Source organism: Pholcus phalangioides, unplaced genomic scaffold (genome assembly GCF_987345545.1).
Source record: "Pholcus phalangioides strain wild (caught in Gottingen) unplaced genomic scaffold, Ppha-v1.0 ptg000002l_1, whole genome shotgun sequence".
NCBI lineage: Eukaryota > Metazoa > Arthropoda > Arachnida > Araneae > Pholcidae > Pholcus > Pholcus phalangioides.
The window spans coordinates 15,737,824-15,761,965 of NW_028301595.1; the positions used below are offsets into that span (position 1 = coordinate 15,737,824).

Genomic DNA, 24,142 nt, shown 5'->3' on the forward strand with positions numbered 1-24,142 from the left:
CAAACCACTGTGGACCCCCCCCCCATTTATTTTATCTGAAGAGACACTAAAGGCAAGGGGCATCGAGAGAAACAGGTGGGTGGAAGATGGCGTCCGTTCGTGCGAGTGGAAGTCGCGACTCTGTCAACACTCTCCGTGATCGGAAACTAAAACTATCCCATGAACATGGCAAAAAATAAATAATTAAAAAAAAGGAGGAACTAAAACCAAAACTTCTGCACCCATAGAGGGCCTCTCATAACAATATCGGTGCTCTCGTGGAAGAAAAACACTTCTTGTAATCTATGAGTGAATATCTGAACTCACTGAGCCTATTTTTGGGAGAAAATAAACTGATTGAATATTCGTTTTTATGTAAGCCTATAACTGCATGTAAAACAATGAAAAATTTTATCATTATGGAAAATTCAACCAAATAACGAAAAAAATATATATATACAGTATACAATTGTGTAATGGAAAAAACACGAGTGATATTGGCGGGGAAATTTTCTAGGATATCGCGCCAGAGTGTCGTCGCCGTTGCTATGGATTTTTGATAATGGTAACCAATATTTTTTATAATTTAAAAATTTTAAACAAGTAAACATCGGTTCAAAACGATGTTTTTTCAGTATTTTTTCAAAATCCTATAAAAAAATTGAAATATTCTGTATAAAGGTTCATCTTAAACCTCCGATATATGAGAACTATATTTTGCGGCGAAGGAATACACTCTCTACCTTTCTCTTCACTGCAAAGTTAACCTGAAACAGACTATAAACGGAGGAACGTTGTGTGTGTAACATGGACAGTTCAGCACAGGCAACACCTTCTAGAGCAGTGTTTCTCAACCGCCGGGCCGCGGCCCAGTACCGGGTCTTAACAATATCCACATCGGGCCGTCAGTGATTCGCAGTTTCATTTTTTCCCATTAATTTCTTGTTAAATGTGTGTATGACCGGGCCTTTCACTTACACAAAAGAGATTTACCGGACCGCGGGCATCCAAAGGTCGAGAACCGCTGTTCTAGAGCAAGAAGGCATTGACGCAGGCATCAATTCTAAATATCCGTTCTTGGCTCCAAATCGGAAAAAAAAAAAAATCAAATGAGCATTTAGCGATAACACGCCATTTCATTTGAAGAAATTGACTTTGAACTTTGCTCATGCGCATTTTAGAAAATTAGTTGCTGTGGCGAGACTCTTCTCTTCAACTGTAAGAAAAAATCATTTTCAGCTTTTTCGTTTTGGCAACGTAAAACTATTGTATTGTAGCATGTGTTCGGGTTTTCAAATTGTGTAACACTTCGACACTTTTTAATTAATAATACGCTTTTGTATGACGATGAAGATTGAAGAAATAAGAAGCACGACGAAAGCGCAGCGCATAGCGGCCCACAGTCATATCAAAGGTTTGGGCTTGGACGAAAATGGACGGGCAATACAAGTGGCGGCCGGCTTGGTTGGCCAAGAAATCGCTCGTGAAGTAATTGCCTTGATGATATTTGTATATAAAATAAATGAAGATAAGCTCATATTTAACTGTGCGAGAAACAAGGCAGTGGTGTTTCAGCCTCGATATATATATGTGTGTGTGTGTGTGTGTATCGATGTGATACCGTTAGAATGGAATACAACTTATATAGCTAGCAGTCCGAGGCGCCAACGTGAAGAAAACGTCGGGGGCGCTTCCCTACTGCAGCCACTGAATCACCAAGGGTGCTCAACATTTAGGAGAGTGCGGGCCACTTCGTTTATTTTGAAAAGCGTCACAGGCCAGAATTAGAATTTTAAGGTGATGCTTGCCCATAACGCGGGCCATCTGTCACCATACGGGCTGGGGGCCCCTTGCGTCCCCCTGGTGAAGGGAAAGACAAGGAAGTTATGTATGTGTAAGGTGAAAGTGCATGTGTGAATTTGGAAGGCTTTTTTTGTCACAATCGGGAAAAAATTACGTGAATGGTTCTTGTTTTTTCTAAATTTTGCGATTAAAATTTTTGCAGGTAAAGCGACAGCACAACCTCAGATGTTAGTGTTAAAATGCGAAGTGAGATAGCAAAGTTGAGCTGTGAAGAAAATGCTGGCATGGCGATTGAGTTTGCACAATGCGATAGGTCAAAACCTGTGCATAAGCGTGATTGGTCGATTGGGAACGTCACGGGCCACTTAAGTAATCAGTTAATGTACCGCGGACTAGCGCTTAGAAATTGTGTACTCTTTATACTTGATCACATTATCAGCCAATCAGAATTGAGCTACTGCGACGTCATAGAAACATCACTGTATGCCTAATATGATAGGAGACAATTTCTTGTAAAAAAATCCGGCTGCACGTTTGGCAACTTATGGCCAAACACCAGGGTCTATTAATGATTTCGCTTTTATTTTGTCATGACGTCTCGTTGTTCACATGATGATATTACAATTACATTAATTTAACAGTACTATAATATAGTGGTCATAATAATGATATTTACATGCATTAAATACAGTGGCTTGCCGCAACGCAAGTTCTATGTTTCGTTTCCTAATGAATCTATCTATTTTCATTATGAACCAATAACAAAGCAATGGGTCACTACCCTGTGAATGAATGATAGCAGTGCCCGGCTTCATTGGGTGCTCGCTTCGCAAGCTGTTAGTATTGTTAACTTATTGCAACTGAACCACATTTGGATTAAATCAGAAATTTTCGATAACTTATTGTATGGGGGCGACCGTCTTGCTATGTTTGCTGTTTAGGAACACCCCCCCCCCTTATTCCCATGCCTCTGACAATTGGTGGTGAATTATAATATAATAAATCTCATTTTTCCTGTGCAATGGTTGAAAGAAATGAAATGTAATAAGAAATTAAGTTTTTCAAACGAAGATGGTAAAGAGGGAAAAAATTAAATGAGTTCAAAGGGGAATCGAACTCACAACCTTCATTTTATATGTCCCATGAGCTTCCCGCTGTACCAATCGTGGTTGCCAAAAAAAGTCGCCATGAAATATGGTGCCGCCAAATTGATGAAAAGTGGCAGTAGCCGTTTTTATGATGTCACAGTTGCTTGACTCTGATTGGCTGCTAATGTGCAAAAGCAAAGAACTCATAATTTCTAAGTGCTAGTGTATCACGGATCTGTTAAATTCTCTGGAACTGCGCTGCAGGTCACTCAAGTATCATTAAATATGCCATGGGTCGTGTAAGTGATTTGGGAATGGACTGCAAGTGATTTCAAGTAAGTCATCTAGAAATGTGCCACGGCCACTCATATTATCTGGAACTGTGCAGCAGGGAACTTGAGTGATGTGGAATTGTACCGCTTAAGTGTTTTGGAACTGTGACACACGTCACTTAAATTATCTGTAAATGAGCCGTGGATTACTCAAGTAATCTGGAAATGTGTTGCAGCCTGCCTCTATAATTGTGTTTTGTTCAGTTTTATAAAATTATGTTGAAGGTAACAAGCCACATTTGCCCCACGGATTATGGGTTAAGCATATATACTCTAAACCGTACATGCACTTCATCCCTATTCCTGTATGATTAATGTTTTAGATGTTATAGGCGTGGTTGCTTTCTGTGGAGAGGCCCTGGTGCAAGATGTGGGGATATGAAAATGAACTCCTCTCCTTCCTGCGTGCGGGAGTTCTGTTCATACACAGCGACTAGCAACTTTCAGTGGTTTTCCCGATTTCAAGGCGTAAATGCGAAGTGGTGTTCCACTTAGTCTCTCCACATTCAATGTTCAATGTGGAGAGACTAAGTGGAATATCACTTCGCATTTGCGCTTTGAAATTGGGAAAACCACTGAAAGTTGCTAGTCGCTGTGTATGAACAGAACTCCCGCACGCAGGAAGGAGAGGAGTTCATTTTCATATCCCCACATCTTGCACCAGGGTCTCTAGGCTGGGCTATGCAAGTGTGCATCTCTATTTCGAAGTTTCAGAATCTGGTAGCCCTCCTGCACTCAACATGTTCCAGGGAAAAGCTGTGTTCAATCAAGTGTTCATTGTTTATAGTTTCATATCCCAATAGTTCAGATTCTATCCTACCTACTGTGAAGTGGTGGATGATTAAATGTGGTTTTAATTTTTTTTATAAATGCAAATGCGAAGACTTCCATTTAAAAGAAAAAGGTTTCACCAAAGCTTTTAGCAGATGCTCAACATTCATTGCACATTCACCTATTGCCGATTTATCACTTAGTTTGGATGATCTATGATTGCACCTATTAAGATACATATGCAAATGCCAGGGCCGTAACTAGGGGGGCAACTGTCCCGGGTGGCGAAATTTAGGTGGGAAAAAGAACACTCTTGTAAAATTATCAAATATTAAAATTGTGGGAGCAACAAAATCCCTAGTTACGGCCCTTCAAATGCACATGCACTGTTGGATTCCTCCCCAAAAATAAAAAAAACACTTTTGCACATTTTTGAGGAGTGACATTAACGAGGATATCAGTCAATGTTTCATTTTGTATACCTTTAACAGATGTTTATTTCCTCCACAGGCTGCTGGTATCATTGTAGAGCTAATAAAGTCTAAGAAAATGGCTGGAAGAGCCGTGCTTCTTGCTGGACCTCCTGGAACCGGAAAGGTACATTATACATATTTATGTTGTGGGTGTGTGTGATCGCCGTGGCAACCAGAAGTTTTTTTCCAAAGGAATAGTCAACTCAAAATTTAAAGACCTTAAAAAATCATATTTTTAGCCGATTACCATTGCACAATCGCTTGTTCCAAACCCAGATTTTTAAAAAAAGCAAAATTTGGGGATGGGTTATAGGGAGGCTTCTCTCCCTTCCCCCCCCCCCCCCCCCAGATCAAAAATTAAAAATGTTTTTTTTTGTATTGGAATGAAAAATAATTTCTTTTATAGCTTACATGTTAATTTAAAATTGTTGTCCTATGTTAGTGACCAATCCAGTGTTGATAGATCCTTGTGTCCTTCCAAAAGCCGATTCTGCATACACGCCCCGTGATTTTCACGTTTCGAAATGGTAACTACCACATAGCGGCTAGATGACAAAACTGGATATTATTTGGTTTTTTTTCCCACGATCTCAGGAAAGTTTTACAATTTGAACGGGCATTCCAATCCTTTATGATAAAAAAAAAATGTACATTCGAAATATTTTAGGAACAAGGCAAATTTACGCTGTACAGATGCTATCTTTGAATGCCGGGAGATAGTCGCAAAAGTACCGTAATTTCCAGTATGTAACCGGAAGAGAGAAAATCTACGGGGAATAAAAACTCCAAAATTTGACAATTGCATGGCCCCTGATTCAGGGAAGCAACTAGATATCCCTCATCTTATTCTTCAACAACCTGCATGTATATTGTGCTGTACAATACAGTACAGTGTACAAAGTAGTAAAACCACTTTTTCAAGGTCGCACGGTCATGATACAGTACATGGTAAAAAAGAAAGGGAAAAAAAGTTGAGGTTTTTCTCTCTACTTTTTTGTTCTAAAAGAACTAGGAAAGAACGAGTCTTGGAGTACGTGTGAACAAAATTTTTATGCGTCATTTTCCGAAATTCCGGGTATTTGACGTGTTATAGCGTGTCAATGGCATCTCTGGTCTGTTTTTTGAGCAATGGGGTTGTTATAATAAGCATGGACTGTGTGTGTGTACATATAGCCTATATTTAGGTTTTGTTATTCTTTCTGTAGAGTTCAAGGGGGAAAAAAATATTGTTGTAGAGGAAAGTTATTATATATATCGAGACTCTGCATAATCATCACACACCACTGCATTAATGCTGTTTTTGGCATCTCTTCTAAATTGGTGTTACTAATAGTACTGGTAAATGCACTTATAAGAATTTATTTGCCTCAAAAATTTATTAGTTGATTATTAAAATTCAGTACAGTATCAAACACATTTCCGTCACAACAAACTAAGAACTATTATACTTATGACAAGCAGTCAAACCTCGATACAACCATATTTTTTCAAATTGTATTTGGAAATGCCTATAGTGTAATGCAGGGGTTCTCGAACTTTTTTCCACCCGCAGCTCTTTTTACCCCAATCAACGCTTATGTGCAGCTCCACACAGCAGTTAAAGGGTCTCTTTAGAAAATCATTGTCCGAGTTGTCTCTCTGTGGCATCCCTGGCAAAGATTGGCAGCACAAAGTTTGAGAACCTCTGGTCTAATGTTAAACTCCTGTCAATGCAACAATATCCTTTACTACGATAAATCCCTCTATAATAATATTTGCGGAGGAGATTTTGAAACTGCCACAACAATATTTTTTGTATTTCACTCAAAATCACCTTCAATATATTTTTTAATTCTTTACCGGTTTTTGTTCTTTCGAGGGGTCTAATATCATCTGTATTTTATGCTCTCTACTATTTGAAAGTGTTGATGGAGTTGCTGTGAAGCTACTTTTTGTGTAGCGTGCAAACGTGTTGTACAACAAACTAATCAATTAAAATTTTTTATCTGTGAATAAACATTAAAATGTATTTTATGGTGGTGACAATGCCAATTCAGAAGAGATGCCAACAATGTAAATTTGGTGGCACCTGGTGATAATTCTACCGCTTGATATACCGTTAATAACAATTTTCATGTTTTCAGTATTTGTGTTCTTCAGGCCGGGATTACACTATAAAAGTTTGATAAAATCCCTTTTATAAAACTTAAAAAATCCAGCCAATAAATCTCATTGGTTACATTTGAGCAAATGCAACCGATAAGCTTACTGGTTGGATTTTTCAAATTTTATAAATGAACTATTATAGAAAACTTTTATAGTGTAATCCCGGCCTAAGCCTAGTTTAGAATGTCACTACTTATTTTAATTTGATGATAAGAAAATCATTGAGAAAATCTAATCCTTTGATTTGTTTGCTCCCAACAGACTGCAATCGCATTGGCTGTCGCTCAAGAATTAGGAAATAAAGTTCCATTCTGTCCTATGGTTGGAAGTGAAGTATATTCATCTGAAGTGAAAAAAACCGAAGTCTTGATGGAAAATTTCAGGCGGGCCATAGGTAAAGAAAATTTTTTTAAACTAAACTATATAAAATAAAAAAGAAAATTTGTTATGTAGAATGACGAGGATGGTCTTCCACTATTAACATTAAATTACACTGGACAACAAATTTTGACAAAGTTTCCGTGTCCATTTCTGGTTGAGCATTTTCCCTGTTAACATTTTTCTTTTGTCCTTCCTGTACAGTAAATTTCATAAAGCACTTTTTGAACTGTTAATAGGGTATGTTATTAATCTGAGGATGATGTCACTCTCCGCTATCCATATAAAGGTTTTTTTAACAGCTGGCTGATGCGAAGAGAATTTTTTTAGGAAAGAGAGCAAATTCAACTACCCTTGCTGACCCAGCAAATGAGAGGACGAGGGTTAGTTACCTCTCAAGGACAGTTGAATTTTCTCCCTTTCCTAAAAAATTCATCTTTACTCAGCCAGCTGTTGAAAAACATTCATATATTCTTAATATCCTCAAAATAAGAGCCAATAAGACTTTTCCATGATGATATTCATGTGAAGCAGGTCAGACATTCAGAATTGTATATTTACATGTCAGATGTAGTTTCATTGTTGTCCTAGTTTCTACAATTGAATTTTTGAATTTTGTTCTTGCTGGTGTGTTGTGGCACACTATGGGTGTTTTTTTTTGACAAACGTTCATTACACAGGTATCCCACTTTTATATAATTTTTTAATTATGTCCATAATATACTAATCAGATACTTTGGTCAGAAACAGCTCCCATTGATTGTCCAAAGCGTGTCAGGATTTAGTGTTTATCTGGTATTTGACATTATTGGTGGTTTTCTTCTCTATCATGCTATTATCAAGCAAGTTTATCTATTGCTCCTTAAATGTACATGAATTCAAAAGTATGCGCTCATCTTGTTTTCTTGCCAGGCTTACGTATCAAAGAAACAAAAGAAGTTTATGAAGGAGAAGTGACAGAACTAACTCCAGTAGAAACAGAGAATCCCATGGGTGGTAAGCTTTGTGCTTGAGATTTAAGACTAATATATGTTATATATGTTTTTCACAAATTTCATTTAAGAAAGATTGAGTGTTGAGTATCTTGATCCATTTTCTGAATGGACTGAATTCAAAGGCTTAATTTTATTATTTAGCAAAATCACCTAGAGCAGGGGCTCTCAAGCTTTTTTTTCATCCACGGCGTCTTTCCCTAATCAATGCTTATCTATGGCTCCCCAGTTCTTTAATTTTTTTAATGAAGAATCTTTTCAAAAACCTTTGTGTCTGTACTTTGGCAAAGGTTTGCGGCACACCAGTTTGAGAACTCCTGACCTACAGTTATCATTAGTTCACTGAAAAAAACATCAGGTTTGTCTTTTTAAACTAATTCAAATTATGGTCAAAACTTTTTGTGTGACCACATTATTGTGACAGTTTCAAGAGTGGCAAGAGTTTACGATTGCAGCGATGATTCCAGATCCAGCCAATTATGAAATGCAGTCTGGCATATGTTTCTTTAAATGTGAGCATCCAGTGAATACCCATAAAGAAATAAAAAACATTAATTTCAGTATTAAAAATAAAATATAAAAAAAAAACACTTCTGGAATGTGTGATTTCCATTTTCCGGGACAAAGGCATTTTTTTCTGATCAGCTTCATACATATTTTCCAGCATCACAATTAATACTGCTGCATATTGCCAAACCTCTAATGCCTTTCAATGGGCCATTCAAAACAAATGGAGGGTAATGTTGACAAGTTAATGTCGTCCTGTTCAGGCTTACACAGCTAATGTCACTAATGCACTTCTCAAAAAGATTCAAGTGATAAGTTTCTACCATACAGCATGGATCTTGTTCCCAGTTACTTTCATTTGTTCCTTTTACTGAAGAACCATCTTGAGGACAACACAACCATGACGATTGCACAATAAAAATTAATATAAGGGTCATTCTTACAAAATTGGACAAAAAAAGAATAAAAAAATGTTGAAAGCATGTGCTTTTCAGAAGTAATAGATGTCTCTAAAGGGAAACGTGGTAAACTGAAAATAATTTTCAGTTATATATTTGTAAAAAAAAATAGCCAGGACATTTAATAAAAACTCTCGCCTCTTTTTTTTCCTGAATAAACCTAGAATATGAAATATTCTATGTATAAAAGTGTACTGGTCCTAAAAATATATATTGTGAAAAAATATATTTTTGTTTTAAGATAGAAAGTTCTTTTAAAATTTGAAAAATGTTCTGGGGACAGAGCCAGTGGAAAGACATTTCCTTAAAAAAATTAGAAACAGAGTGGCGACTTTTCAGAAACTAGTATATAAATAAAAAGTGATGAGAGATAAAAGTTCTGTCGTATACTTAATGTAAATTGCTGGAATGCTGTTTAGGACAATTTCATGAGACCATTAGCTACTGGGACCACATTTTAACTTAATATGGTTCTGGTAGTCAACGGTCGGGCTATGTTCTGGTTAAGACAGTGTTTCTCCACTTTTCTGAACGCGAGGAGCAGTAAAATGTCTGAAACATATTGGCAGACCAATTGTGTCCCGTATTATGGGACATTCCTTTAATTTTGGTTGCACCGGTTTTTTTATATATATTTGTGTCATTTTTCCTGTTTATTTGAGTTTGTAATATTTTCTAAAGTAGTGAATACACATTGTTTTCATAATATATAAATTACAACCTCTGACAATAAAGTTCGGTGAATGAAGTAAGAATGGCTGATCTGGCAACACTGGTGAAGCAAAACACTGCACCTGCGTAGCGGCAGGTGTTGACCATCTGCCGCCACCGTTGTTCAGTTGAGCGTCGTTTGTGTTCCGTGAAAGACTTGTTTTACAAAGTGCTTGTTTAGTGCGTTGGTTCTTAACTGAGAACATGAAAATGAACGAAAAGAATATCAATTTAAAGTTTTGTTTTAAGCTTGGCAAGACACCAAAAGAGAAACTCATGCGATGCTGGTACATGTTTCTGAAGATCAAGCACTGTTCATGAAGGTCAGAGCAGAAAAATCATGCATCAAAACTGTGCTAATCACCTTTTTTTGATAGTCAAAGCATTACCCACAAGGAATTTGTAGTTTCAAAGTACATTGAAATTTTGACCCGTTTCATGAAACGTCTACGCAGGGTACGACCTCAGTACGCACAACAAGGTTCATGGTTTCTTGTTCGCGACAATGCTCGCCCTCACACAGCCAATATCGTCAAACAGTTCCTGGCAAAAAAGGGGGTGGTACAAATTGAACATCCACCATACTCGCCAGATCTCAATCCTCCAGACTTCTTCCTATTCCCACGCCTCAAACTCGCTTTGAAAGGAAAGAGATTTGATGATATTCCTGACATCCAACGAAACGTGACGAGGCTTTTGAACTCCATCCCAAAAGAAGACTTCTTTCAGCGTTGCATGAGATCGAAGGACAGTAAGGTAACTTTCGTTAACATTTCATCTACGTTAATGTTACAGGACTATTCACCGAACTTCATTGTCAGAGGTTGTATATTGTGATAATTATTGTGAAAAATATAAATATGCATCTCGCATATTTGTCAAGCTCAATGTTTTTTCCACAATTTTTCAGCAGTTTTAAATTCAGTGTTTGGTTTCAACCAGTGATTCCCAACATGGGCGTTAATGTCCCCTTGGGGGCGATGGAATGTTCCGAGGGAGGGCGATAGAAGGTATGGGTATAACATGGGATCGTATGGGTTAGATTGTGTAGGGGGGCGATGGGAGAAAAAATTTTCTGAAGAAGGGGGTGGTGGGACAAAAATGTTGAGAAACTATGGTTTAAACCAGTGTTTACCAAAGTGGGCAATATCGCCCCATGGTGGGCGATGGAAGGGTCCAAGGGGGGCGACAGAACCTACTGATTTAACATAGGATCCTATGGGTTTACTTGAGTTGGGGGGCGATGGCGGAAAAAATTTCTGATGAAGGGGGCGATGGAACAAAAAGTTTGGGAGACTATAGTTTAAACCAAGTGGTTTTTTTTTTCAAAAAATCAAATAAAAGTGGCCTAAATATAATTTTTTCCTTGAAAAATATCATATTGGTTCATTTATCAGCCAAAATTTTTCATTTTTACCACATTTTATATTCTTGGGATACATTTTGATGGTATATCTTTAAATGGTATAAGTGGTTTTTCAAAAAGTCTCGTAAAAGTGACCTGAATATATATATTTTATTCATTTTGAAGTGTCTTAGTTATTTAAAGTTATATACAGAAGCCAAAATTTCCCATTCTTAATATATTTTCTAACCTTTGGCTACATTCTGATGCTCTATCTTTAGCAAATTCATGAATAAGGATTGCATCACACATCTAAATGTAGTGGTGTATTATCTCACAGGGTTTCTTTTTCCCTTCACAAAGAAGCAGCAACAGTAGTGACACCATCATGCTAGGGGCAGGTGGTCGTATAATCCAATAGACATCAGCTGCCCCTAACGGACAAAAACTAGTGTACTAGTAGTTACATTACCTCGCACATTTTAATTTTCTTTCCCATAAGAAGTAGCAAATTTCACTCTGTATATCACCCAGCCTTAATATTCAACAGTTTTTTTATACTTTCATGTCTAAGCCCAGTTAATCAAGGTTCTATTGTATAGTAGTAACAGATTTATGAAAAATAATCAGCTATATAAGATACAGGGTGAATGTAATTAAACTTTTGATTCCAAAACTATACAATAAGTACTGGTCGGAATGACTTGAAAATTTGCATTTATACTCCTGAAGCAATGGAAATTTCTTTCACAAAAGAAAAATAAGTGCAAGTAGTGCAAAATGTGCAAGTAGATGATGCTGTACTTGACCAGCAGTATAATCTATTTTGTGTGACCACATCATTTTGGCACTTCCACGGCATCAGTGTATGGATAGAACAACTTCTATCAAGATGCACATTGCAATACCAGCAAAGCAGCTGCTGAAGACCTATTTTGATAATAACAGGATGGTACGACACCTGGCCAGCCATCAGTTCGCTTGACCTTAACCCTTGCCACTTCTGGCTGTGGGGGTACCTCGAACTGTTATGAACAGTGGTTGGATTGCAAACTTTGGTGAATTGGAAGCTTCATCGCATCCCCTATATGTTAGAAGTTCCTCAGGAATATTAACGTGGGGGTGCATTTAATTTAATAAAAGTGAATTGCAAGCGCATCCACATTATGATCATGGTATACTCTGATCTGTTGTTGAACAAGAATTTTTGTGCTTTCATCTCATAGCTAGAACACGGTGGACAACATATTTAATATTTCTTGAGTAAGTTATAGTTATTTGTTCGATTACTTCACTTTTTTGTGATGTTTCCGTGAATTATGAAATCGTGTAATGTTATAATTAAGTTATCATTTTTCCATGACTGGCTATTGTTTCCATTCTGCGAGCGAATTTCCTACATATTGGATGATGTCATTAATTTTACATTTTTAAGTATTTTTTCCCCCTTTATTTAACAAAATTCCAGTTCTTCAGGAATATTTGCATCAATTTTCAAGTCATTCTGACAATCATTCTTTTTTTTAGTGTTTTGAAATCAACCTTAGATATAATCACTCTGTGTATCGTAAATCATCGCTAATTAATCTGCATTATTTATACTTCATTAAATACATTATATTCACCTAATTTTTATTATGATTTGTAATTGTAAATTAAATCAGATTATTGGATCTTTGCAGTCGTCAGTGAAATCTATATGTTTTTAGAAAACAAAATTCTTTAAAATATTTATTCATTCATATTTTTTGTTGTTTCTTTCTCTGTAATAGGTTATGGTAAGACTGTCTGCCATGTTATAGTTTCATTAAAAACCACCAAAGGGACCAAGCAGCTGAAACTAGATCCTGTCATACATGAGAATATATTGAAAGAAAAGATAGAAATCGGTGATGTTATCTACATTGAAGCTAACAGTGGATCGGTCAAGGTGAGTTTTTCAAACATTAAATGACCTTTAGTTGTTTTTTTCTTTTTTTATATAAATATGATGAATTTATTATTTGTAGGTTGTTTTTTTAATGTATGTTATTAAAAAAATTGCAGTTTTGTATTTAAAAAAGAAATTTTAATTACTCAGAATTTTTTTTTTCTCAATTGTGAGTAGGAATTGTTTTCTTGCTCTTTGCTTTGAAGTTCGTTCAATCAAGTTATAATATAAGAACAAAAAATAGGTTTGTCACACAAAATTCAGTATATACAAATTATATAATTCCTAATGAAGTGTTTTTTCCTCTTTCATAATTTTTCAGAGGCAAGGTCGCTCTGATGTATTTGCCACTGAATATGATTTGGAGGTGAGCTAAATATGTCTACATTTACCTGTAAATTCTGTTTGTATAGTATGTATTTGTATTGTTTTTGAGAATGATCGTTTTCAAAGAACGAACCTAAATATCTTGAAGGAAATTATGTTCAAATTTAGTTGATTGTAATTTATATTAACTAATATCTTGGTACGAGTCTTTTTTCCCCCTTTTACGATGAATGAAAAATGACAAATCTACATAATCTATGCAATTAATGATTTGTAATAATTGAATTCATTAGTCACGAGTCCTAATTTCAAAAGAAGAAAATGAAACAACTTAAGCAAAACACATAAGCAAAGTAAATTAACCGATCTTTTTTTATCATAAGCTAAATTTTGCAAACAGTTGAGATTGGTATCTCATCAAAACATTGCCAAAAATTTCTTCTTGGATCAGTCTAAAATTTCATTTGAATTCAAACAAAAAAAAAATTACTGCATATAGGAGCATGTGCTTTGTCTCATTATTTGACAAAGGCCAAATTCTAAGAAACCGATAAATGGGTGTAGAAATGGTCAGAGTGACATTTTGACCTTGGCACAACCCTTTGATCACGAGTTGAACAAAAAAAGGATGAGAAAATTTTCATTCTAATTTCAATTTTTTTTTTTTTTTCATTTGGCAATGTTTTTATCAAAATTGTGTTTTGACAAGCAAGGTTTTTGTTTTCAATGTTTTGATGTGAAACCACTTGAGCCAGAATGGACTAACAGAATCTTTTCAACTTCTAATAAAATTAAAATTTATGCTGGAAATATTATTGAGGTTTTCTTTAGCTCTTCCTCCCACTTGAAAAAAAATTGTTTTAACCAAACATTAATAGCTTCCTGTGTTGCTATGATTAGGCTGAGGAATATGTACCAGTTCCTAAAGGAGACGTTCATAAGAAGAAAGAAGTTATACAAGATGTGACATTGCATGACTTGGATGTTGCTAATGCCAGGCCTCAGGGCGGTCACGATATACTCTCAATGGTGGGACAACTGTTGAAACCCAGAAAAACAGAAATCACTGGTAAGTTTTGAATGAATATACAAATATGTTTTAATTTATTTGTGTGAATTTTTATTTGTCAGTTTTAATTCATTTACTCATAAATAGTTATGCCAGTAATCATATATTGTCGTATAAAATAGTTTTTAAAGAAACACCAGCTCAGATAATGAATAAATAAAATTGAAAATGTATTTTTTTCAGTCAATAAATATGTTTTGTTTATTCTTAAATTCAAATGAGTCCTGAGTATTCTTTTTTTTTTGTTTTCTTCTCAGATAAACTTCGAAAGGAAATAAACAAAGTTGTGAACAAGTACATCGACCAAGGAATTGCTGAACTGGTACCCGGTGTATTGTTCATAGATGAAGTCCATATGCTGGATATTGAGTGCTTTACTTATTTACATAGGGCTCTTGAATCCACGATAGCTCCCATCGTGATATTTGCTACAAATCGAGGAAAATGTACTGTGAGGTGAGGGATTATATTTATCTATCATTTCTGTTGTTTACATTCACATAGTTTAATGTAAATATGTTGAAATTCTTTCTTTTTCCTGATGTAAGTTATACTTTTAAATTGTCTATTCTTCTGTTTTTGGGGCAAAAATGTAATCTATGCATCAGTTTGTCGAAGGGATAGAGGTAACAGAATCACATCTATTCCAGAAATGGGATGATCAATTGTTCAGAAATTTTATCATCTTGGCCATCAGTTTAATATTATAATATCTGTTATCATTTTCAGTTCTCGTATCCCTTTCAAATCCAGATAGCACAAAAGTAGGGGTTGTTTTTTGTCGTTACAGATATTTTTTTTGTTTTTTAACCTCAGGAGGTCAGCTGTGACTTCAAGGATTGTGTATTATCATTAAAGTCGGCTGAACTCCCTGAAGTTGAAAAAGAATACAGTGGAACTTTGGTTATGAGTGATTTGCAAGACTAGCAAAATTTTGACTCGATTAAATGATGGTTCTTTCACTTCAGTTTGGGTAAATTTTAATAGAGCTATAGGTGTCCAACTGAAACAAGTTTTACTGTTTTGATCAATGACATGGCTGCCAACTTTGGAGAATGAGAGGTTTTCGTGCAGATCCAAATCCTGTATAAAAATAAATATAAAAGGGATTTTTGAAAAACTATGTAGAGATTTTTCATTAATAAAAGTAAAATTGAAGAAATTTTTTTCCTTTGCAAAAATGTGACATTGTGCAAACCATCATGATCAGCACCAAGTCACCAATTATTGCCAACCAGTAGATTTTTTTACCTATCATTACTACTATCAAGTCAAGTCATGTGAACAAAAAATCTCCACCGTACCTAAATGGAACATATAGTCAAAGCACAAGCAAGTCATCTCGCCAATTTTGGATGTCAAAAAGCCAAACTAACACTCGCTCTTTGGAAAATTTTGTCTTTCCCTCAAATTGTTTTGCAAATTGAAGCAATAGTGATAGTTTATATTAGGCTTGTGACATTTCTGGGGTTAAAACAAAAGCAACTCTCTTTTTTTCAGGGTAAATTCTTTGGGAATAATTTTTTCCCCAAAGTAGGGTTTTTACTATTTTAGTCAAAATTCAGGCGATATTAGTATTTTTCCGGGAGTGGAGTAGAAATTTGGGTTTGGGAAATTTAGCAGCTATGTGTAATTTATTCATCTTTTAGTATTTTCCCAATGGCAGGTTATTAATTTTTTTTCTCATGCTTTCCATTTGAAGAGGAACAGAGGATGTTATTTCACCACATGGCATACCTCTAGATTTACTGGATAGAGTAATGATCATATGCACTATTCCATATTCTCCAGCTGAAATGATGCAGGTAAGGAAAAATAAACCTATCTTTTTATGAACCATATATATTTTTTATGGGTTTTTTTTTTTCAATTTATGAATGATGTGGAACTGTGTGTGTGTGTAATATGCTGTTATAAAACAGCATGTGACTTTTCACTTACTGGAGGGCTGCATAAGTTACACGTTAGATCAGCAATTCCCAACCTGAGCTCGGCATACACTTCCTGGAGGCATCTCAGCCACTTGGAAAATGAAATAAATAGTTAAATTTGGTAGATAAATTTAAAAATAAGAGGCCAAAGGAGCTCTTTCATAGAAATTTATTTTATAAAAGGGCTCTGCAAGTCAAAAAGGTTAGGAATGACTGACATAGATTGAAACAAGAATACCTATATAATTGAAACAATCTTATAAAAGAGGTGAAAGGAATTTAGAGAAGAACATTTCATTACTTTGACAAAGAAGAATTAAAAATACTTTTTCATGAAAAAACTCATGATAATCAACCTTTGATTTATGAATCATATACAATTGATCCCGCATATAACGTTTTCCAAAAAACCATTGTGAAAAAATGAAAGCAGGAAAATGCTTTAAATGGGAAATCTCAATGAGCATTAGTAGGAGTTGGTACCATGAAAATTAGTCATACTAAGCTGCCCTAAAGAAGAATGTTTTGCATTGTAGTTTCATTATTTCTGCTATTTGTTTATTGATTGATATGTGTCAGTTTCTTCCCCACACCTTTGGGTAGGGTTGCTCTCATCATTCCTGTGTTTGGAATCTGAGAACTCAACTGTAGACTGCAAAAACCACAGATGTGAATGATTTCTGAAATTTTTGAGCGAGATGGTCGAGAAAGCTAGATGAAATGTTTTAAGTTGGAGGAGAAAATTTATTTTGGAAATATTTAGTTATGATTAAATTAAATATTTAATTTAGTTGAGGAGCTTATTTTTAAAGGGAATGTTACTATTATAATGTTTCAAGAACTGGTTTAATATTAATAATAGATTATTTATTGCGTTAAAAGTGTAGATACATAAACTAAGCACTGGAGTGAAAATGCCCAAACCGTTTACTCACTGGAGAGACAAAAATTTTGTGTTTACAAAAGCCCCTTTACCGCTACATGATAGCAAAATAACCCCCTCTCGATTTCAGCCTTTTAAATGGATAAGTTTATTTATTACAGTTACCAATGTTTTTCGAGATGCACTTTTTTAATATTTTTTAAATTTTTGGGATGAGCTCTGTGAGGTTATACAACAGTTTATTCCAACTGGAATATTTTTGGTAGAAATTACAATATATATAAAGTTCAACGTTTCTACTAAAATGGAACATATTCACACTGTTCATTAATTTGGTTTTTTTTTTTTTTATTCAAAAGGTAACAAAGTGATTGTCCTACTGGCTTTAAGGGATTTTTTTTTCAAAACGGCACATTTTTCAGAAGCACTTTCAAAGTCATATTTTACAGTAGAACCTCTCGATAATGGACACCCATGGGGACAGAAAATTTTGTTTGCTTAGTGGAGGTGTCTGTCATGCCACTGTGGAATGATTGTTTCTTATGCTAAGAGAGTAATAAGGGTACCTTTTTCCTTGGCTAAGGGGAAACCACCTGGAATCAAAGGTGGGGTAAAATTTCCAGTTTTTTAGACTTAACCGGCTCCAATTTCAATCAAAAGTTAACACATTTTTGCTAATTTTCTTTCAAAATAGACATTACCAAAACTTAAATATAGATAACTCCCTTGAATGTCGATAAAGAAACATAATATTTAAATATTCTTGTATCACTGCCATATGCTAACTGTTGGGCTATTTTTTTTTCCAACTTCAAGGCGCGAATGTGAGCTGATCTCCCCGTTAAAAAGTCTCGCCACAGAGAGCAACAGGCTTGCAATGTTACAAATATTCAATCATTACACTTCACTCACAATTTGAAGTATAGATGGCAGCACTGAAATATCAAACACAACATTATAGTTTGTTTCAGGTTAACTTTGCAGTGAAGAGAAAGGTAGAGAGTGTATTCCTTTGCCGCAAAATATAGTTCCCATACATCGGAGGTTTATGATGATCATTTATATAGAATATTTCAAATTTTTTTATGATTTTGAAAAAGATACTGAAAAAATATCGTTTTAAACCAAAATTCAATTCAATGAACCAATTCGTTTAAAAATTTTAAATTAGAAAAAATATTGGTTACCATTCTTGCCGTGTTCGTAGGATGGGGGGGGGGGGTTTCTGAAATCCAATAGCCGATAGCGGAGGGTGTTGACATAAGTAATGTCTCTTTTTACCCACACCAATGCCATCTTCTCCCCCACAGCAGAGGCTGTTCCTCCAGATGCCCCTTCAGTGTGTCTCCAGATAATATAAATAAGCAAGAGAGAGAGAGAGAGACCCACAATGGTTTAGGCTTGCAATGTATTTTTTTCCTTTTGTGACAGTTGTATCTTTCTTTTCACCAGAGATAGACATGCTAAAACGTTCTCTGTTCTTTTTGGCAATAATGCATAAAACACGTTATTGAAAAAGAAGAGGAATTTTGGATTGTAGATGGCGTGATGGAACACATGTTGTAGCAACAACAACAATTAATAAGTAATAGAGAATCCGATAGTTCTACAACTTCAAGTGAGGATTCCATAGAATGGGAATCCGTAAAAAATGACTAACACTGTAGTAATAACAAGTGGCATCAACGTATACCGTGTGTTCGGGTGGGTGAGCAATGGAAATTTTGGCAAGAAAAGTGAGTAAAAGAATTCTAAATTTTTCCATATCAGTTTTATTATTATTATTTGGGGCTATTCCCAAATTCAAACGTGAAAACCGGGTTAATAGGAGTTACTAAGATACTTTTCAATTTAAAAAAAAATTATTTCAAAAACCGCACTTTAATTTCTGAAAGTATCGACGATGGGGTTTTTTTTTTCATTAGCTACTAACTGACTGCAATTTTTTCTACAAGCATTACGTTACACGTAAAAAATATTTTTTTCTGCAAGATTGGCGAGAATCAGCCATATCTTACCGAGGCTGCGCATCGATACATAGGTTAAGAGGCTTTCATTGTCATAGCAGCGAGTGATTCGGTCCCCTCGTAGCTTCCTCTTCACTGCTAAGTTAACCTGAAATGGACTATAGCTACACACTCAGACTTTTAGGTGTACTCACTTTGTCCCAGACTCTGCCACGAAGCTGGGCTGGAAGAGATCTCAGCAATGGGATAAGTCCGGTGGCAGAGCCTCTGGCATTCATTCATGTCAGACTATTTTACACTTTTGTAAAGCAGCCCATTCCACCGAAAAAGGTTTTTTACATCTACTGTGTAAATTATGTAATTGTGGAAATGTGTTCCCATTTGAAAATAAGCTCCTCAGTTATCGTTTATTTTTTTAAACACGTTTTTGCATTGCTCATTCATACATTACAGATTTTTTATAAATCAAAATATTTTTTTCCTCTAATTCATTATTATTCTTAATATGAAAACTTTTCATTCCAGAACAAAATATTTTATGAATTTGTAGATGATGGGATATACAATTGTTCAGCAATATACAGGCACATATACATGCATAATCAATTTTTAAAAACTGTTAAAGGTGAAATTAAATAAAACCTTGCTAATTTGACATCTGCTTAAGTTGACATGTTTTTGATCCTCTTAGGGTATCAAGGTTCCACTTTATTTTAATAATATTCATCTATATAATGTAATTGTCATGATGTATGTACCATAGATTATCAAGATACGTGCACAGACAGAAGGCCTTGAAATAGACGATGAATCATTGATTGCACTTGGTGACATTGGAACAAAAACAACTCTGAGGTAGATTTGTTTCTCATCTGCACCTTATTTTTTTTATTAGGTTAAATTGCACATACTGTTATTCATAGTAATTTTGAAAACTTCAAAACTGTACTATTTAAGTTATCAAAGAAAGAGATTTTCTGGATATTAGCGCCGAGCTAAACTTTGGAAAGAAAAGTTATTTCTCTCCATTGGGAATCAAACTCGTGTCTTTTTGCATTCTGGGTAAGCAATATATCTTTCTTTGATATGTTGTAGGCCAGAAAAGTAACATCTTTCTGTACTAAATAATTTATAAATACACTATATCCGTACACTTCTTGAAATATTTATTTCAGAGATGGTTTCAACTAGGGCTGAACAAAATATACATCCCAGAAAATAACCACATTGCAAAAAATCATTTCTCTACTGTTAAACATAATGCACAAAATAGTGATTACAACTGTATTTTATGAGGCAGAAATGCAGTAGTTAAAAGATTCTCGCCGTAGAGAGCAACAGGTCTACAACGTTACTATTATGCATTCATTACACTTCACTCTCTATGAGTTAAGAAAAACTCAGTTTAAAAAATTGATTGCAGATGGCAGCACTACGCATAACAACCATTACACAGAAACTAACTTCATGAAAGGTTCACTATACATACTCACACATTCCAACATGTACCAATTTGTTAGAAGTTCGCAGAGGAATATGGATGAGGTGCATGTCTGGTTTAGTAGTAGTAGTTAAAAGCTTGATTTATTCAACAAATTATAACATAATATGGAACATTAAAAACAGCTAAAGACATTTGTCTACTTTGATTGAACGAGAGGCAGAACTGAAGTGCATTTGTGTGTGTGACAGAGGAAGATCTTTCTTTGTATAGGCAGCTCTCGATAACAATGTATCAATGACATCATCACGGCAAATCGAAGTCATTAACATCCGATTTGCATACTAGATCGCAACACTGATGAAATATTTATTCACACACACCCATTAACATAAATCTACTGATTACAAATGCCCTCTGCTATTAGCACCAGAAATTTAATTGACCTGGCTTATGGAAATCATTGCCAAATAATGGTACCAGACAGAACATGAGCGGGTTTAAAGGACACATCCGCATTCTGAAAAATATTGGGGTCATAAAAAATATCCATATACCTTGACTATATGTTTCAGGGGTGGCCAACAGCTGGCTCGCGGGATGATTTTGTGCAGTCCCCGACAAGGTAAAAATACTGTGTAAGTAGATTAAATTTGTGATCATTAATTGAACTATTGGTTCTAACAACAGACCTCCCGATTAGCAAACTACTTACATCCTTTGTTTTCTAGTGAAGAAAAAGGGTTTACTACATTCTTACCATATTTGCTTTCAAACATGCACATTTGCTAAATGTTCTGTAGAGGCTTTTTTGCCACATCGTTAAAAAAGTTGCCTATATGGTGGAACCTCCATAAAGGACACTCCACCATTAGTGAAAACTTCCCATGAAAGGGCACTTTTGAAATTGCGAAACAGTGCGTTAATGTATTTTGCTATTTTTAACTGACATACTCCATTAGCAGACAAAACTTTCATTCCCATAGTCTCCATTATGGAGAGGTTCCCTCATATTGGCCTTTTAGCTGAATGTATTTTTGCTGTTCTGCACACTGTGATGAAATTTTTTTTGAAGATGCCAAATCACAATGCCACTTCAAAACTTCAGACAAAAACTTTCCAAAGATAAATTCCTGGGTAAATTCTAAATGGTAAAAATATGTTATATTTGATGGTAGAGTTGATATTGTGCCATTGACCAAGAGAGTTCTACAGCCAGACACGATGATTGTTTGAGCCGAAAACAGAAGCATTCATCTTTAAATTTTGTGATGGCAGATTAGTGGCATTCTGCATTGCACCAGACTGGCACTTCTTAACATAGGCAGTTTGAAAAAAAAAAAAAATCTTCTCTCATTCAGGGCCTACTTTTAATGCCTCCTGACCCATAGGCGGAGATAGACTTGGAAGTCTGGGGTGGGGGGGGGCATGATGATGTCAATTCATATATACATTAGATCAGTCGACTCCACCTTTGATGCTGCCCCCCCCCCATATCTTCGCCCATGTGTCCTGACCACTTTTTTTGTGTAGACAGCTTCTTTTCTGCCCTTTCAACTTGGATTTGGCGCCCCTGCTTGTTCAAAAACCCAACTATCGATATTTTGGTAAGGTAGCTCATGAAATAAGAATACACATATACCAAATTTGCACATAATAAAAATATGTGTGCTACAAATCTGGTGAATTAAATTTTTATTTGTTGTCTATATTTCACATCAAGCATATGGGTGGGGGAAAAAAATTTCTCGGATGATAAAGATTTGTTCAGAACTGGTTTCAACGCATTATTTTTGTGGCCAATGTGTGTATCCAATGTTTATCTCCCATTCAGGTATGCTGTCCAGCTTTTGCAGCCAGCAAGTGTGTTGGCCAAAACTCGTAATCGTTCAATCAAGAAAGAGGACATTGAAGAAATCAAAGCCTTGTTCCTAGATGCGAAGACATCTGCAAAATTATTGATCGAAAAGAAAGAGAAATATATGAAATGAAACACTTTAATCCCACATCTTTTCTTGTACAAACACATATCTTCACTTTGCCATTTGTTGTATGCTACTAAGCTTGAATAAAAGTTTTTGGCAGTGCTCATTGTGCATCTGATAATGATATGCCACCCTTAAAAGCTTGTTTTGCAATTTTTCCTGTTTATCAATTCAAAATATTTTTTCTGGAGCTATTAAGATTTTGTAGTTGAGTTCACTGATAGAAGCAAAAAAAATCTAGCATGTTCTCGAGCGAGCTACTATTTATAGATCTTTGTAAAAGAATTAAAAAATGATAAAAATCAGTAAGGAATATGAGATAAAACTAGTGTGGGGGAGGGGGGAGAAATGCATGAATATGCATATTCCTTATTGTAAGGTTCAGAAGAAAAGAGTTGGAAGAAGGCCTGGGCGAAACAGAAGTCGCGAGAGAAAGAAAAAACGAAAAGGAACATTCGAAAAAAAGAGTAGCGTGAAAGTTTGTACCGAAGAGACATGATGGTTTCGTTGGGGATACTGGATAATAAATGAAATAAAGTGTTTTCTTCTGGAAGTTTAGAACCCAGTTATTTCGCCCTGAAATCGCAGTAGTACAGCCGAGGACCTACGGCCGATAAGAAGACGGGGGGGAAAAGTACTGGCAAAGTCGACAGGATTGTGGCTTCAACGACTCAAGACAGGTGAATTAGAAGAAGAGTAGAGTGTCCTATATATAGCCATGGTGGAACCACCCCGGTTCGTATATAAAGATAACAGCGTCGAGCTCCCACGCCGTTTTTTTTTTCTGTGAAGTCAACCCAACTACAGTGCTGAGAGCTCTTGGGACTTCTTCCCTACGAAACGAACCAGTTAATTGCTCGCGAGCTGGGAGAGAAGGTACAGGACTATACTTTGTACCGAAGAGACATGGCGGTTTCGTTGGGGATGCTGGATAATAAATGAAATAAAGTGTTATATTTTCTTCTTTCGGGAGTTTAGAACCCAGTTATTTCTCCCGGAAATTGCAGTAGAAGTACAGCTGAGGACCTACGACCGATAAGAAGACGGGGGAAAGTTTATTATTATATATCATGTTTAGAACTAAATCACAAATGATCAATCGAATTGTGCTTCCTCCCACCCTTGAATTATAGATATCTCTGGATATGCAAGAGAATTTTTTTTTTCCAGTATTAACCCATTAACACCGGATGGTAAGAAAAATTGCCATTCTAAATTTTAAGTTTTTCCTTTGCCAATAAATGGTGGAAGTGGTTCCACTCATTATTTTTTGTTTTTAAAAAAATCAAAGTCGTCGTTTATGGGTGAAAATCATGAATGATTGGCACTGTCTACTAAGCTCCAGGGCTATATAGTGAGGGCTGTCTCATCCCTTTGAAGTGCTCTTGCCGTCTTGGCTCAGTGGGCGTAGTTTCGTAACAGCTGCGTGACGTCAATTAAAGCATGACCTTGAAATACCAGAGTAACCAATGGCTGGTGTATATAGGGGTTCTAATTAAATGGTTCTGTCAGGGCGATGACGTCAGCTGGTACCAACTCTCTCATAAGTTGATGGTTGTTGACGCTGACTCATAGGTGTACGCAGAATTTTCTGAAGGGGGGGGGGTGTTGCAATTTTTTTCCCTTC

At 35.7% G+C, this 24,142-nt stretch overlaps 1 protein-coding gene across 1 annotated transcript; it reads left to right on the forward strand.

Moving 5' to 3' along the window:
- The first annotated feature begins 1,214 nt into the window (after positions 1 to 1,214).
- Positions 1,215 to 22,621, forward strand: pont (RuvB-like helicase pontin). The gene is made up of 11 exons (XM_089238801.1): positions 1,215 to 1,467; positions 4,484 to 4,570; positions 6,853 to 6,985; positions 7,882 to 7,965; positions 12,755 to 12,912; positions 13,235 to 13,279; positions 14,140 to 14,308; positions 14,566 to 14,764; positions 16,011 to 16,113; positions 19,853 to 19,944; positions 22,365 to 22,621. The coding sequence occupies exons 1-11, from the start codon at positions 1,321 to 1,323 to the stop codon at positions 22,519 to 22,521; spliced, it is 1,374 nt and encodes a 457-aa protein (XP_089094927.1). The 5' UTR covers positions 1,215 to 1,320; the 3' UTR covers positions 22,522 to 22,621.
- Positions 22,622 to 24,142: the final 1,521 nt, after the last annotated feature.

What these genes read in the sequence shown, in the direction of transcription:
- pont (XM_089238801.1), top strand. Translation starts at nt 1,321, where the DNA reads ATGACGATGAAGATTGAAGAAATAAGAAGCACGACGAAAGCGCAGCGC. An exon ending in GCCAAGAAATCGCTCGTGAA is followed by an intron (nt 1,468 to 4,483) that starts GTAATTGCCTTG and finishes TTTCCTCCACAG; the next exon opens with GCTGCTGGTATCATTGTAGA. An exon ending in CTCCAGCTGAAATGATGCAG is followed by an intron (nt 16,114 to 19,852) that starts GTAAGGAAAAAT and finishes TATGTACCATAG; the next exon opens with ATTATCAAGATACGTGCACA.